Source organism: Euphorbia lathyris, chromosome 2, assembly GCF_963576675.1.
Source record: "Euphorbia lathyris chromosome 2, ddEupLath1.1, whole genome shotgun sequence".
Classification (NCBI taxonomy): Eukaryota; Viridiplantae; Streptophyta; class Magnoliopsida; order Malpighiales; family Euphorbiaceae; genus Euphorbia; species Euphorbia lathyris.
In genome coordinates this window covers 69,922,260-69,937,630 of record NC_088911.1, presented here as the reverse complement: position 1 = coordinate 69,937,630, position 15,371 = coordinate 69,922,260, and the positions used below count along the sequence as shown (strand labels likewise).

The window sequence follows — 15,371 nt, the reverse complement described above, 5'->3', positions numbered from 1 at the left end:
TGTCATTTTGCATGATATCAATGTATAATGAATTTGACTAAAACTCATTAAAAGCTCGATTCGGTCATATTCGATCAAAACTCGATTCAAAAAGACTCTGTTAGAAATATTAATGAGCGAATACCAAGTTGTCTGTTTATAGGTTGAATTAAAATTTAGAATTCAAATAACAAAACGTGAAATATGTAATTATGTATTAACCCATATTAATTGGTGGAGTTTATTGGTATTATAGAATTTCTTTAAAATTTAGAATGCTTTTGTGGGATAATTACTAATCTGACCCAATCAAGGACCCCAATTTACATATCTAACCCACCTTACCTCAAAGTTACCAAATTAGACACTTTCACCCATTTTGGACAAAACTAACCTTAGTTCTATTTGATGAATCGATCGATCTTCTTCTTCTTCTTCTTCTTCTTCTTCTTCTTCTTCTTCTTCTTCTTCTTCCTCCGCTTCATCCGCTTCTTGTTCTTCTTCTTCTTCTTGTTGTTCTTCTTCTTCTTCGTTTCAACTTCTTCATCTTCTTCAATTTCTTATACCAATCGTTAACGATTTTTGAGATTTTTGACATATTATGTTCAATTTCCCGTACAAATGGTATATTTTTTGCTTATACGCTTGCTTTTCTCGTTGGTTTTGCCTCTTTCTTCATCTTTAATGGTATCGTTTCAATTTCCTCTATTTTCCATAATTTTATTTTCATTTTCGTCCATTGTTGTCGCATTTACGAAATTGTCGCATTTCGTCGCAAATGCGACAAGAACTATCGCATTTCGTCGCAAATGCGACAAGAACTGTCGCATTTGTTAATGCGACAACTCTTGTCGCATTTGCGATGAAATGCGACAGTTCTTGTCGCATTTGCGACGAAATGCGACAGTTCTTGTCGCATTTGTGACGAAATGCGACAATTTCGTCACAAATGCGACAGCAATGGATGAAAATGGAAAAAATTATGGGAAAATAGAGGAAATTGAAACAATACCATTACAGATGATGAAAGAGGGAAAACCAACGAGAAAAGCAAGCGTAGAAGCAAAAAATATACCATTTGTACGGGAAATTGAACATAATATGTTAAAAATCTCAAAAATCGCTAACGATTAGTATCAGAAATTGAAGAAGATGAACTGAAGAAGAAGTTGAAACAGAGAAGAAGAAGAAGAAGAAGAAGAAGAAGCGGATGAAGCGGAGGAGAAGGAGGAGGAGGAAGAAGAAGAAGAAGAAGAAGAAGAAGAAGATCGATTCATCAAATAGAACTAAGGTTAGTTTTGTCCAAAATGGGTGAAAATGTCTAATTTGGTAACTTTGAGGCAATGTGGGTTAGATATGTAAATTGGGATCATTGATTGGGTCAAATTAGTAATTATCCCTGTTGGGGTTAACAAAGATGGAAACTTTGTCACTATCCACCAAATCCAAAATGTAAACATAGAAGTATCACTAACCCAAAGATACCTTCTTTCCATTTTCCCCCAACGAACTCCATTTTTCATTTAACATTTATATCTTTCTTTCTTTAGAAATATCATAAAGTAGTGCGAAAATGGCTTCTTCCCTTGTTCTCTCCAATCCTTTGCATCGCTATCCCAATAGAGGAACACAGTCCCTTTGGGCCTCTTCAATTCCCAATGTTCGAAAACCCATTAAATTCCTCAAACCAACGTCCATTTCTATTCCATTTTCCAGGATATTTTGTACTCGCAGTTCCATCAAAGATGCCGATAAAACCAGCAGCTCCGTTTCTGAAAAGGCCGTTGTTGGAGAGGACTCGGCAGCTTTCGAATTGGGGAAACAGAAGATATCTTCCTGGATATATTTTACTTTCATACTGGGAGTTGTTTTATATGTGCTTGATGTTGCTTGGATTGACAACTCTACCGGATTCGGAAAACTCTTTATCCAAGCTGTATCTACTATTTCTGAGAGCCATGAGGTTATTCTTTTTTAATTTTTGTCATTTTCAGCTCAGTTATATCTATGGTTGCATATAATTGGCTAATTGCTGCTACTGGCTGAGTGTGTATAATCTTTATTGCTATGTGTATATATGATTTCAAATTGGAATTGTAATGTTCATGTTGGTGAAGAGGTTAATTTGGGAACTTCTAATTGATTTTTGTGGAGAAACTCTCAATGTAAACCTATTTTATACTTATCTTACATCAGTAGTAGCTTGACATGGCCTGAACTAACAGAGGTTTCTGGTGTCTTAATGCAACTATAAAACATCGCTTTTGTGCTTAAAAGATGGCAGTAAAATATGGGACTGGTTTATATAATGATCAGGTAGGTGTATTCAAGTAGTCCCTCTTGTTCATATTATTTGTCACGTTAGAGGTTTTCAACGTAAATTAGATAAAGGTTGTTTTAGTATAAATTTAATGCAAATTAATCATTTCCTTAATATGTTAATTTAGTCAAATGTGACAAATACCCTAGTAAAAGTTTTGAATACTTTCCTTTGTGTTGAGAGCAGTTGTTAAAATATACTAGTAATTGATAATCAATCTGAATATATATTTTCCTGAATACTTCACTGCTACATGCTAACCTGCTTTGACGAACATTTGCTCTTTAGCATCTGGTCTAATTGAGGGGATTTTGCTCAAATTTCAGGTAGGTGTATTAAAAAAGTTTTGAATACTTTCCTTTGTGTTGAGAGCAGTTCTTAAAATGTACTAGTAATCGATAATCAATCTGAATATATGTATTTTCCTGAATACTTCACTGCTACATGCCAACCTGCTTTGACTGAAGAAATTTCTTATTCAAACATTTGGTCTTTAGCATCTGATGTAATTGAGTGGATTTTGCTCGAATTCAGAGCAGGGAATTAATGACTAGAGAATTGCATTTTGGTATAACTGGTCTGTCTTTGTGGCTCTAATGCAATATGGTGTATGAAAAAGTCCAATATTTTCCAGTTTTTATCTTGACTAGAGTAGGATGAAGTTTTTTTGAGATGGAATAGGTTGAAGTTCAAATATGGTAACAAATTGTTGAAATTTTTGCAGGCTGTAATGTTGATCCTGGTTTTCATTTTTGCAACTGTTCATAGTGGCTTAGCTAGTCTACGAGATACAGGTGAGGAACTTATTGGAGAGCGAGGGTATCGTGTTCTGTTTGCAGGAGTGTCTCTTCCTTTGGCTGTTAGCACCATTGTGAGTTCCCTCCCGCCCTTCGATAGCATAGGATAGGATAGGATGTTTGTAAAGCTGACTTTTAAAATGCTTGTATTTCAGGTGTACTTCATCAACCATAGATATGATGGATTGCAGTTATGGCAACTTCAAAATGTTCCTTTAGTGCATCAAACTGTGTGGCTCTCCAATTTTATCTCTTTCTTTTTTCTTTACCCTTCAACCTTTAATCTATTAGAAGTAGCAGCTGTTGACAAGCCTAAGTTGCATCTTTGGGAAACTGGAATAATGAGAATAACCAGGCACCCTCAGGTAGAGTAGCTTTTCTTTAAATCATCCTTTGGATTTTGCCAATACTTGATGCTCGTATTTACATACATGTCCAGATGGTGGGGCAAGTGATGTGGTGCTTAGCTCATACAATATGGATTGGGAACTCTGTTGCTATTGCTGCGTCTCTTGGTTTAATTGGACATCACTTATTTGGTGTGTGGAATGGAGACAGGAGATTGGCAAAGCGATATGGGGACGCATTTGAAGTCGTGAAGGGACGAACAAGTATAGTTCCGTTTGCTGCTATATTTGAGGGGCGTCAAAAGTTGCCAAGAGATTATTATAAGGAGTATTTGAGGTTGCCATATTTATCAATTACTGCATTGACTTTAGGTGCATACTTTGCACACCCACTTATGCAGGCTGCCAGTTCCCGGCTTCACTGGTAGGTCATCAGAAATTGCATATATATATATATATATCCTTTGATGTACCAGGCAAAACTTATAATTATGTTTTCAAGGATCATTTACTTTTCCACATCTGAATCAAAATTAAAAATTTGTTGTCTTGTTCATATTATTATCGTGTTGGAACTAAAATGCATCACTTTCTGGATATAGCTTTTGAAAAAATGAATGAGAATTTAGATGTTCTTGTTCATATTATTTTCACACGGCCATGAGCTTATAAATAGGTAACTCTCTCTCTATTATGACATATTGATATTTAGCTTTAGCATCATAGTGTACCTAGGAGGCACACCCCAATGCAGATAGTGGACGAAGTCAACATAGAACTTGGATTAGACTAAAAATTTGATGCAGCGAACGTGGAGCCTACTTCGCGACCTTCGAATTCCGATTTTCTAGCTCAAAACATTTTTCCACGGCGTGGATGGGAAATTGCCAGAAGACTGTGGTCGAAAAGGGCCTATTACTCGGGTAGAGGGCTCAAACTCTTGACTCCCATTAGAGGGTGTGAGCACATATTTTTCCGATCTCTATGATGTAGAACTTTTAACCTTGTGTTGTAGGCCTGATTTGGTGTTTTCCCGTTTCCAAATGTTGAAGTCAAAGCTTAAGAAAATGAAAGTCAAATTTAAAGTCTTCCTTTTAGGGTCGATCGGTTCTGCTTTAGGAATATAAGGTCGATTATCTATACTCCATAGAATTCGAAATATATATCGTTGGCGCGTGTTTGACACGTGATACGTCATCAAGTACCCTTTATACGATAAGGCCGATCAACCTTGTTGTGCATATTCCAGAGCCAACCAACTTTATTGTATAGAATTGACATTTCTTTGTAACCTATGCTTTGAGTCTTTGTGAAGTCACATCCTAGTCCTTCTATATTAGTTTTTCGGCGCCTTAGACATAGTTTTGAGGTTAGAAAAGATTTTGAGAGCTTATGTCAGTAGTTCATAGAGTTCTAGAGTGAGAAAGGAAGAAAATCATAATATTCAAACCTTTAATCATCCTCATTAAGCTTGTAAAGCTTTCATAGCTCTTCAATATAGTGTACATTGTGTTGAAAACTCCAAAAAAACTTCTTAGTTTGTCTTTATTCGGGTTCAAGATCTTAGCTACATGTTTAGATGCGGGAAAACACCAAATTAGACTCTACATACGCTCTAAATACACGCGACAAAGGTAACAAATGGAGAGACCTAAAGATTTTATGTGTAATTTGTGTTTTGAGTTGTTTTTGTCGAGTGCTTTTTTTTTTTTGTTCTTTGGTTATGACATCACATTTCTTGCAAACTTCTTCTCCGATAACTCTACGATCACCTAAGATCATAGAAGACGTCAGAAAATGGGCCGGAGTTCCAGTGAACCCTCTCTGGTGCTAAAGTTATAAGATATTAGAGATAATATCTGGCTAACTAGTAACAGAGAAATGAAGTATAAACTAGTTGCAGTAAGATACCTGAACTTGTGGAATGTCTCTACTATTTATAGATGAAATAAAGTGTATATGGACACGTGGCATCATCTGATAGGTCTTCGGACCCTATCCTTCTGTGCCACAGTATTTCTGAACATGGAGAGCGTGTATTTGGAATCCAGCATGCTCATTGGTCCACGTGTTTCCAAATACATCTCCCGAAGACATCCTTCGGACGAAAGGTGACTGAAGTCATGACTTCGGCAAGGCTTCGACCAAGATTGATGTTGTAACAGGCTTTGGTGGAATTAGTCCCATCTGAAGACTTCAGATTATAACGGGGTCTGATTTCCGAAAGGTCAAATAACTTAGTACTATATCAGGTTGTATTTTCTGGAAATTAAAGCTGGTCAACAAAGCCGATTTGCCTTGTATTTCTAGAAAAAAACCAAATCCCTAGACAAAGATTAATGCTTTTCTTGTAAATATGTGTTTTTTCCTTGTTTAAATGACTAAAAGAAGTCAATCTACCCATATATAACATTTAGAGGTAGAGCATTGTCACTTTAGTGATTATTGTGTTAAATTCTAAGGATCTAAAGTAGTTTCCTTTAAAAATTTGCATAAAAGAGTTTTTCTTGGTTATCTATGTATGTAAATGTATTTTTCTCACATTTGCTTTGTATAAAAAAATGTTCTCTAAGAAGCATATGATCCTTTATACCTAAGATGTAAATCTTAAAATTGTTTTCATTTCTTATTTAAAAAGAAAAATGGATAAAAAGATAAGTTTTATACAGTGTTTATATATAAATATGTATATTTTTCAAATATGCATATTTCAACATTGACTTGTGTGGAATTGGTGTGGGCGTGCCACGAAAGTTAATTCCTAATTAATTTATTGGGTTTGGGTTGTAAAATGCGCGTTAAACTTGACTTCTAGAAAACGAAATGATTGATCGAAGGATTCAATGATTGAAAAATAAAAACCTACTTGGGTTCCTAATTCCACTATAAAAGGATTTACTAGCTCTACTAATGGCACTACGAAAAGAATTAAATCAACACAAGGATTTTGATTTTTTTTTATTGATTTTGTAAATATTGATTTGATTACAAATGATTAAAAAAAATAGGAAATGAAAGCGATAATTACAACTAAACAGACTACATTAATTTCGTGGATAAATTACGTTTGACAAAACAATTAATCATAAGAATGAAAATATTGAGAAAAGCTGAAATTGAAAATAACAAACTTGAAATTGGAAGTGAATTGATGACTCGTCGGTGTTTGGAGTTGAAAATTAGTTTTGTATTATGGATGACAACTGTTGTGATTGATTAGATGGAGAATTGAATGAATATATAGACCAAAAACTGAAGTTTATGTTGAAGGATATTTGTGAGCTTTAGGAGAAGATGATGGGGTGGCTTATTGAAAACTTAGTCTCAAACAAATTGAAGGCTTAGGGAATGAAATTAAAGGCTTAAAGGCAAAGATTAAAACTTTAGAATGAAGCTCGATTGTTTGGAAAAAAGGATTTGGGAAGAACAATTTTAGAGGAAGAACTAAGTTTTTACTATAGGAGTTGATTTAATTTTTGGTTGAGTTTGAATGATGATTTGGGCTCCTATTTATAGTAAATTCTTTAATCTTCATGTCCAATAACCTCCTGTTTTTACCCCCACCATTCGCACTACATAAACTCGTAGGAATGGGCTAAAAAGAATGTGGGTAGTGGTTGTGCAAGGGGATGCCACGAAATGGCATCAGGACTCCGTCTACCCGAGACTAGGACTCGTCTCGCTGAGATGTGGTGCTGTCTCGATTTAATAGAAGGAAAATACAATTTCCAATAGAGACGGGCTAAAAAAGTTTATTTTATTTTTTTGATTTTTTGCTATGTTTTTGTAAAATAAAACGAATTTTGTTATTTACCCCTAATAATTGCCCCAATCTTTTATGTGAAGAAAATCTTGGCTCAACTTATTCATTTAGGTTAAAGGGTCGTTTTTCCAATCGTAAAAATGAAAATTGGATAGCTGCTCATATGGGGGGTAGAAAATGGCAGTTCATCTCTACTTTGCTGGCCTGAGAAAATGGGCCCCACAAAGCATGGTTTGAGCTTACAGGGCATAATGACTTCAAAGCCAGTAATTCTAGTCTCGGGTCTCTACGAGACCCAATGCTTAATTTAATCCACAAGTTCATAGACCATAACTTGCTTGGAAAAAAGGAAAGTAATAAGGTCAATGAAATGGAGGTCTTTTTGTTATGGTGTCTTTCCAAGGACTTTAGGACTAACATAGTGAATGCGATTTTTACTTACTTTAATGAAATGATAAATAAAAAATGTAGACACATTGGGTTTGGTTACTTAGTAATGAACTTTGTAAAAGGCTTTTTCAAGAACACATTTTTTTAGGAAAGTGGCTCATACCCACTGGGTGTTATAAATAAGGATTTCCTTGGAAGCTCTACTTTTAAAACTGTTTTGCAGAATGCTAGGCGATTGGAGGCCGAAGAAAGTAGTCAGCCCCAGAAAAGGGCCCAAATCCACCCTAACAATCCGAAAAAGAGGAAGAAGAGCACCAGGATGAAAGTGAAGGTGAGGAAGGGCCATCGGTTTAGGACCAATTGCAATCCATGAACGCTATGATGCTCGAGATGAGAAGCCTAAATTTTCAAATATATGAGATGGTCCAATGCATGGATCAACGCATGATAGGACGCGAGCACATGGTAGAAGACTATTGTCACCGTCATGATTTGCAATGGCCCTAGCCCCCGGCCGATCTGTGAGTTGTCTTTTCCACCCTATCTCTTTACATTTCGCACTTTAGATTTTAAAATTTCAATGTTGCAACTGATTACAAATTTTAAGTGTGAGGAGGAGGGGTAGACAAACTCAAAAAAATTATTTTGTTGTGTCGTGTCTAGTTTTAATTTTTAGTGTTATTTTTTGTTTCTATTGATTACATGTGCACGGTCTCCCCCATACATATGTATGATTTCTCTGTTTTCACTTTTATTGTTGATTATATGTGTCTGATTTCCATGCATATGTATTATTTCCTTTTTTTCACTCTTAGTTGTTCAATAGCATATGTTTAATTTCTCTGTTTTCACTCTGTGTTTGTCAATAACATGTGCGTGGTTTCCCCATGCATGTGAATGATTTCCCTATTTTCACTTTCTGTCTGTCAAATAATTCCCAAAAACACACTTCCTTCGAAGTAAACTGTGTTATTTGTCCTTAAGAATTGAGAATTGAACTTAACATTCGCATTCTAGCTAGTTTAAATACACAACCCTTGTATCTGTAAAAGCATGAGCTAAGATTGCACGTAGACCCTGTTGAAACACCTTGCCACATGATTTTGATTTGACAAAATTATTTAAGTTAATCCCATGATTAAGACAATTAAATTTAAGTGCTTTGATTTAATTGTACTAATGTGTTTGTTCAATGTTGAGTATATCTATAAATAAGAACAGAAATAAAAAGTAAGACAGGACGAAGTCAGCATGAGCCACAGAAGCTGAGTAGAATACAACTCAACATAATAGAAGAAAAGTCTTCCTCAGAACATACGCTTGAAGACGAAGCTGATCGAAGAAACTAAGTAGAACGTGACTCAGCCTCGCCAGAGATAAAGATCGAAGGCAACGTCTATTAAGTCAATCTGATTGTTCACCAGGATAGCGCCAATAATCCGTTAACTAAAAGACAAAAATCCGACAAAGATCTGCGCCAATTCAGAAGCCTTAGAATTACCTAAAAGACCTTTTTCGAGATGCATGGGTCAACTGGCATTTGGCTAAAAGACGAAACTGGCGCTAGAAGACGAACCTGGCGGAAGAAGACAAGCCTGACGCCTGCTAATTTCAGACGATAGGAATGGCCTGCAAATCTGTATGTTGACCAGTGAATGACGCAAGAAGACCGTCTGAATTCAACGGATACATCCGAATTCAAATGATTGAAGCATCAGATTTCACTATAAAAGGACAAGTTCATCACTTGGATCCTTGGCCAAAGTACAAAAAGAAAAACAATACATACAAGCACATACAAACAAGAAAAGCAAATACTTACATCCAAATCCTATCTCTGTGTAAAAGTCTAGATTGAATCTGTATTCATCTAAAGTGTTCTTCATCTAGAAAGAACAAATTTATATCAATTGTAAAGATTGAGAGAGTGGTGCTGAGTACTCGGTTTTAGTACTCAGCGGTAGAGAAAATCTGAGTGTTTGGTTATACGCTCAGTAGGGCTGAGTAGACGAATAGAGGACGGTACTCTTGCATACTCAATTGCTTGTAAACGGTTTGTGCTCTACCTTTAAAGAGCTCAATAGTAGATTGAAAAAGCCCGGAAGGATTCTGGGGACTAGACGTAGGCGGTAAGGCCGAACCAGGATAAGACTGCTGAGTAATTTCTATCCCTTCTCTTGATATATATATGTATGTGTTGCTTGTTTAAATTACTCAGTATATAATCTGTATAAGCCGACGCTGAGTAATCAGAGTGCTGAGTTGGAAGCTGACCTTAAGTGTTAATTCTCAACTCACAAGTAAAACAGTTCTAGTCAGCCTCTGACTAAAGCTGTCTTGCATCGCGCTCAGCCTTGCTGACCTAAACTGAGTGAAGTTGTTTAAAGAATTAAATTAAGTCAGCAATTAAGCGAAAAAGTTACATTAGTTCCTAACCCCCCCCCCCCCCCCCCCTTGGAACTAATCCTATTACATTACACGGGACCAATAGACCCTACTTTGGATAAAATGCTAAAATCATTACTTGGATATGATAAGTTAAGAATTGAAGGCATCTGATTTTTAAACTTGGGCTTGGGAAAACTAGTAACACGGAATTGTGAGCTGTATTTGAGCCTAGACTAAACATCAAAAGGCTATTTTTCTTGACATTTTTGTGTGTATGCTTTCACTTGTGAGAAGTTATAGATTTTGCACTAAATACCGAGTTGAGTCTACATACCTTGATTTGAAACAGTAAACAATGAAAAAGTCTCCATAGAATTAACCCTTTTATTTCATCTTATTTTCTCTTTTTCATCTCCACTAGGAAGCCCAGTTGAGCTTAAATTTTACTACTTTTAATTTTCTTTCTCACCCAAATGTTTGCAAACTTTAATTAAGTTTGTTTTAGCACTTTTTTTCCTATTTATGGCATCCTCCTTGAAAAGCAAGTTAAAACGTTAGGAAGTGAACGAGCATACCTTTTTCCAAATAAAAAGACCAATTATTCGGTCTATACTTCAAAAAAAAAATCCTTTGGTCCCAAATGCATTTATGATCAAACCTTGGTCATACACAAAAAAAAAAAAGAGAAAGAAAGAAGAAAACAAAAGAAAAAGTAGAAAAGTATGAAAAGAAATTATGCTCATTCCTTTCAATTATTACTTGCTAATTTTTATGCCATCTTTATTTTTAAGTGCTAAGTTCTTAACCCAGTTTTAACCTCTTAACCTATCCCTAACCTTAACCTCATTACAACCCAACTTTGAGACTATTTGTTATATTGTTAAAGTCAAGTAGCAAAGTAGAGGTACTCGGATGAACGTGCAAACTCACCATAACTTTAAACAAGAATAAAAGTTGAGAGTAAACACTTGAGCCACCTAAATTTATGTGTGATTGAGTGAACAACCATTGGTGAGGTATTTATTTAGCTATCCCTTAAGCTCATTTAATTTATGCTAATTGAACTGAAGCTTTTGGACATTATGTCTCTATTTATCTCTCTGAATGTATGCAATTACAACTGCTTATGTTGTAATAGAGAGTGGATGAATAGAGAAAGCCTCCCTCGTGCTATCTTTGCTCATTTACTCGATGATGCTCTTCTCTCCTTGGGGATTCCCTGTCATATTACCCATATCTCACCTTGTTATCTCGGGAGTTTAGAGCCATTTCTCTTTTGATCTTGGTTTCCTCATCTTGCACAAGTTGCTCTTGCGGAGGAGGGCCTTAACTGAGGAGCCACTCTACTTCTTTACTGACATGGTGGAGTTCCTCGAATGTATGCCTCTACTTCTTATAAAACTTGCAATATTTATCTTTCAGGATGACCTCCCTTGCTTTCTAAGAAGTCTCTACTCCATTGCATAAATTTGCATTTTTACTTATGCTCTGGACTTCTCGAGGTGGTGCTTAGATGTAACATTTTTTTCGTCTATATAAACAACTATTGCTTCTGAGTTTCCATATTTCTTGTCCTCTTATGCAAATGGCCTCTAATTGTGTTTTCGCCTCTGGCTAGAGCCCCAATTCTCACCTTTGTCCTCACTGGCATCCTTCCCGGTCTACTATTTTCTTTCTCTGTGTTGTGGCTCTTTTCGAGTCTTCTCTCTTTCACTTTCCACATAGTATATAGGACACTGATATCATCATACCTGACGAAGCTTTGGGCTATAGCCATCAATTCCTCGAATTTTTGAGGAGGGACAATGTATCGTTTTTGTTGAAGGGGTTCATAATTAGTACCCTTTGCTAGGGGATCAATGGTGATTTTAAGGTTAAGTGTTTTCATGAAGGATGCCATCTTATGGAATCTGGTTAGATAGTCACGCAAAGGCTCGATATACCTTTGGCGGATGTCATGCAAATCAGTATTGATTCTCCTGGATTTCACTGCCCCCAATAAATTGGGCTACAAACAGGTCCTTCAAGTGCTTGAATGTGCTTATTGATCCTCGCTGGTAATTCCATGTACCACTTTTGTGTTGTTCCTACCTTAGTAGTAGGAAATATCTTACACATGACTACATCATCCTGGGTGTATAAGTTCATCATACTTATAAAGGCAACACAATGCTCATTAGGATCTTCTAGTCCGGTGTAATGAGGTAGTCGAGGTGTCTATCAATGTAGAGGGAATGGTGTGTCTATTACTTTCTGAGCTAAAGGAGTATGGAAATGTATTTGGTAGCCTAACATACCTTCAAACCCCTTTATCAGGGAACCTTTGAAATAACACGTCGTAGGATTCATTTGTTGTTGTTTTGGAGAGCTCACTTGCTACAACGCGATTCTTGGAGGCTCTACTGTTAGGAGTTGCTTTTGGGTTAGATACATCGCCTTCCTTGGTTTGTTCACAGTTGGCGTTGTTCTCAAGCCCCTATAAGGGGTTACTGTCTCGCCTGATCGATGTGGGGGTCCACTCCCTTATAAGGTACTCCCATATTTGGTGGTTATTATACCGCAACTGTAGTTGAGCCTCTCTCAGCTCGTTGTGGGACTATTGTAGAGGACCGTTGCGAAAGCCGCAGTAGGATCGATGTGTTCGGGCTGAATGATATCTTCATGTTGTTGACTTCCTTATGATCGGGGGGCATGGACCCTCCTTCTCTAGCTAGCGAGAAGTCATCGAGGCTAGTACCTCCTTCAAGATGCTTATAGAGTCATGTCAAGAACTCTAGATTGTTGGTCTCGCAATTGAGGGGTGAGGACCTTTTGCGAGAAAAGTTGCCCTGTTGGCCGAGTTGAGAAAATAAATTGATTGTTGAGTTCCACGCTCACCACACTAAATGCTGGGTCTAACCCAAGAGCTCGATTGCTTACTTTTGACATGCACTAAGGTGCACCTCTTAGCTACACTCTGATGTCAAAATCAATAAATTTATCAGGAAAAGTACTAAAATGGGATATAAAATATGTCCTAAAGAGAGAGGATATGTACCTTTTTTTATTATCTCTTTGCCTTTAGATAAGGTGGTGGCTATAGACCGGCGTAAGGAGAGATGGCTTTATGAATCCATAGAGCAAGAATCTCATGACCATTTGGGCTTCAGCTTTTAATTAAGATCTATAACATTGTTTTATTTTTTTAATTATTTTTTTTATATTCTTACTTGCACCCTTTGGGAGACTGCATAGGAAATACGACTGGACATGAAATACGATTGAACCGTCCAGGAACAGCAGCTCAAACCTGTCATTTGTGGCATCGTCCTCCCCCAAACTGTCTAAAATCTAACGTGGATGCTGGTGTTTTCACATATCAGCGCATGTCGGGGGCTGGAGCAGTTCTCCGCAATTCTGATGGAGCTTTCATAGCAGGCCGAATAGTCCCAATTGGCGAATTATATTCAATCAAAGAGTGCGAAGGACTTGCTCTTCTAGATGGGCTTAATTGGATTTCAGAACAACATTTGCAAAATGTGATTTTTGAAACCGATTCGAAGTTAGTTGCAGATGCTATTTATTCCATGGATGATGACTTTTCAGAGTTCGGGGATATTATTACTACCTGCAGAACCATACTACTCTCAAACGTATCTTACTCAGTACATTTTGTTCGAAGACAAGCTAACAAAGTGGCACATGCTTTGGTCCAATCGTCTCGTTTCTCTACTTGTCCTACTTTATTTAGTTCTATTCCGAGTTTTATTTCCAATTCTTTGTTGAACTTTTGCCCTTTTGTTGGCTCATTAATGAATTTACTTGGCTTCAAAAAAAACTTTATAAATATTGTACTTTTTTTTTTTGAAATGCAAATGTTTATTAAGAACACACTGAGAAGAAGTTACAGATAGATCCGGGAGGTCTGTGAATCCATTCCTCCCGAGATAAAGAATCAATAACACTCCTAGCTAGAGAATGAGCGACAATATTTGTCGATCGACCAGCAAAAGAAATAGAGCTATTAGGAAGCTCGTTTAAAAGCGAAACACAATCGCGGACTATGGCGTTAAAAGGCGAGGGAGCCTCTAACGGGTGAGCCATTGATTGCACCACAAGCAGCGAATATGATTCGACAAGGACATTATTCCATCCCCGGACCTTTAACCAACTAAGCGCTTCTCTAATCGATAATGCTTCCACCAGCGTTGAGTCTGTCTGAAGCTCCACCAGCCTGCGACAAGCAGCAACAAAATCCCCTCCACTGTTTCTTAGAACACACTCAAATCCCGTCCGCGAACGATCCGTAAAAATCGCAGCATCCACGTTTAGTTTCAGCAAACCAATCGGCCGAACCGTCCACACCGACGTTACCCGAACAGATTCAGCAGCAGCCCGACGGTAACAGACCTGAGCATTCCGCCAGGCATTTAGAGCGGAGATCGATCGCTGAAACACAATCCCAACTGCTGAGATTTTATTCAGCCAAATCACTTCATTTCTATGAGTCCAGATCAGCCAAAAAACACAAGCACACAGTTCAATTAATTCTTTTGGCTTACCACTCATAAGAGCCCAGAACTCGGAAAAATTGGACGCATTACTAGATAGGTCCCCAATCGGGGAAGCTCGCCAAACAGCACGGGCCATATTACACCGGCAAAGAGCATGAAATGTATCCTCTCTAGTATTATTGCAGAGCAGACAGAATTCCGCCACCGGAATAAAACGATTTTTCAGGTTGAACATCGTAGGGAGGCAATGAGATATCGCTCTCCACAAAAAATTCTTTACCGTAGGGAGGCAACGATTTTTCAGGTTGAACATCATAGTATTATAAATATTGTACTTATTTCGTTATTACTTTTGCAACTTTGACGTCTTTGTCGGTTTCACTTGTACCATTAGATTTGTTTCTACACGTTAATTATATAGTTCTTTTTCACTTATTTGAACATCTTTGTCTGTTTCACTTGCATCATTAGATTTGTTTCTACCATTTTCACGTTAATTATATAGTTTTTTTTTCTTACTTATTTGAACACATTTTAGATCAAACATTGCTAATTAACAATTTAATTTAACTGTACTATTTACAGGTGCAGGAAGTAAATGACACCACATCAGCAATAGGTATTCCTATTTAGAGTCCTCCTTTGTTATGGAATGATTTATCAGAGTTATATTGAATGTCTTCTCCCTTCTTTTCCTCTTCTCTCTTCTTCCCTAATTCTCTGTTTTTCTCTTTCCCATTTTTCTCTTCCCTATTGTTCTATTTATGCCCTAATCTTCTACTGTCAGAAACCCTAATCCCAACCAATTTATCAAACATTTTATAAACCTCAACAACCTAATAAACACAAGATTATTTATATATAAAAAAAACCAACTGTTCAAATAGTTAGATT

General features: G+C 36.9%; 1 protein-coding gene across 1 annotated transcript; it reads left to right on the top strand.

Annotated features, from left to right (window-relative positions):
- The first annotated feature begins 1,433 nt into the window (after positions 1 to 1,433).
- LOC136218550 (15-cis-zeta-carotene isomerase, chloroplastic) lies at positions 1,434 to 3,999 on the top strand. The gene is made up of 4 exons (XM_066005493.1): positions 1,434 to 1,942; positions 3,024 to 3,170; positions 3,252 to 3,461; positions 3,536 to 3,999. Exons 1-4 carry the CDS (start codon positions 1,553 to 1,555, stop codon positions 3,869 to 3,871), a joined length of 1,083 nt encoding a protein of 360 aa, XP_065861565.1. The 5' UTR covers positions 1,434 to 1,552; the 3' UTR covers positions 3,872 to 3,999.
- Positions 4,000 to 15,371: the final 11,372 nt, after the last annotated feature.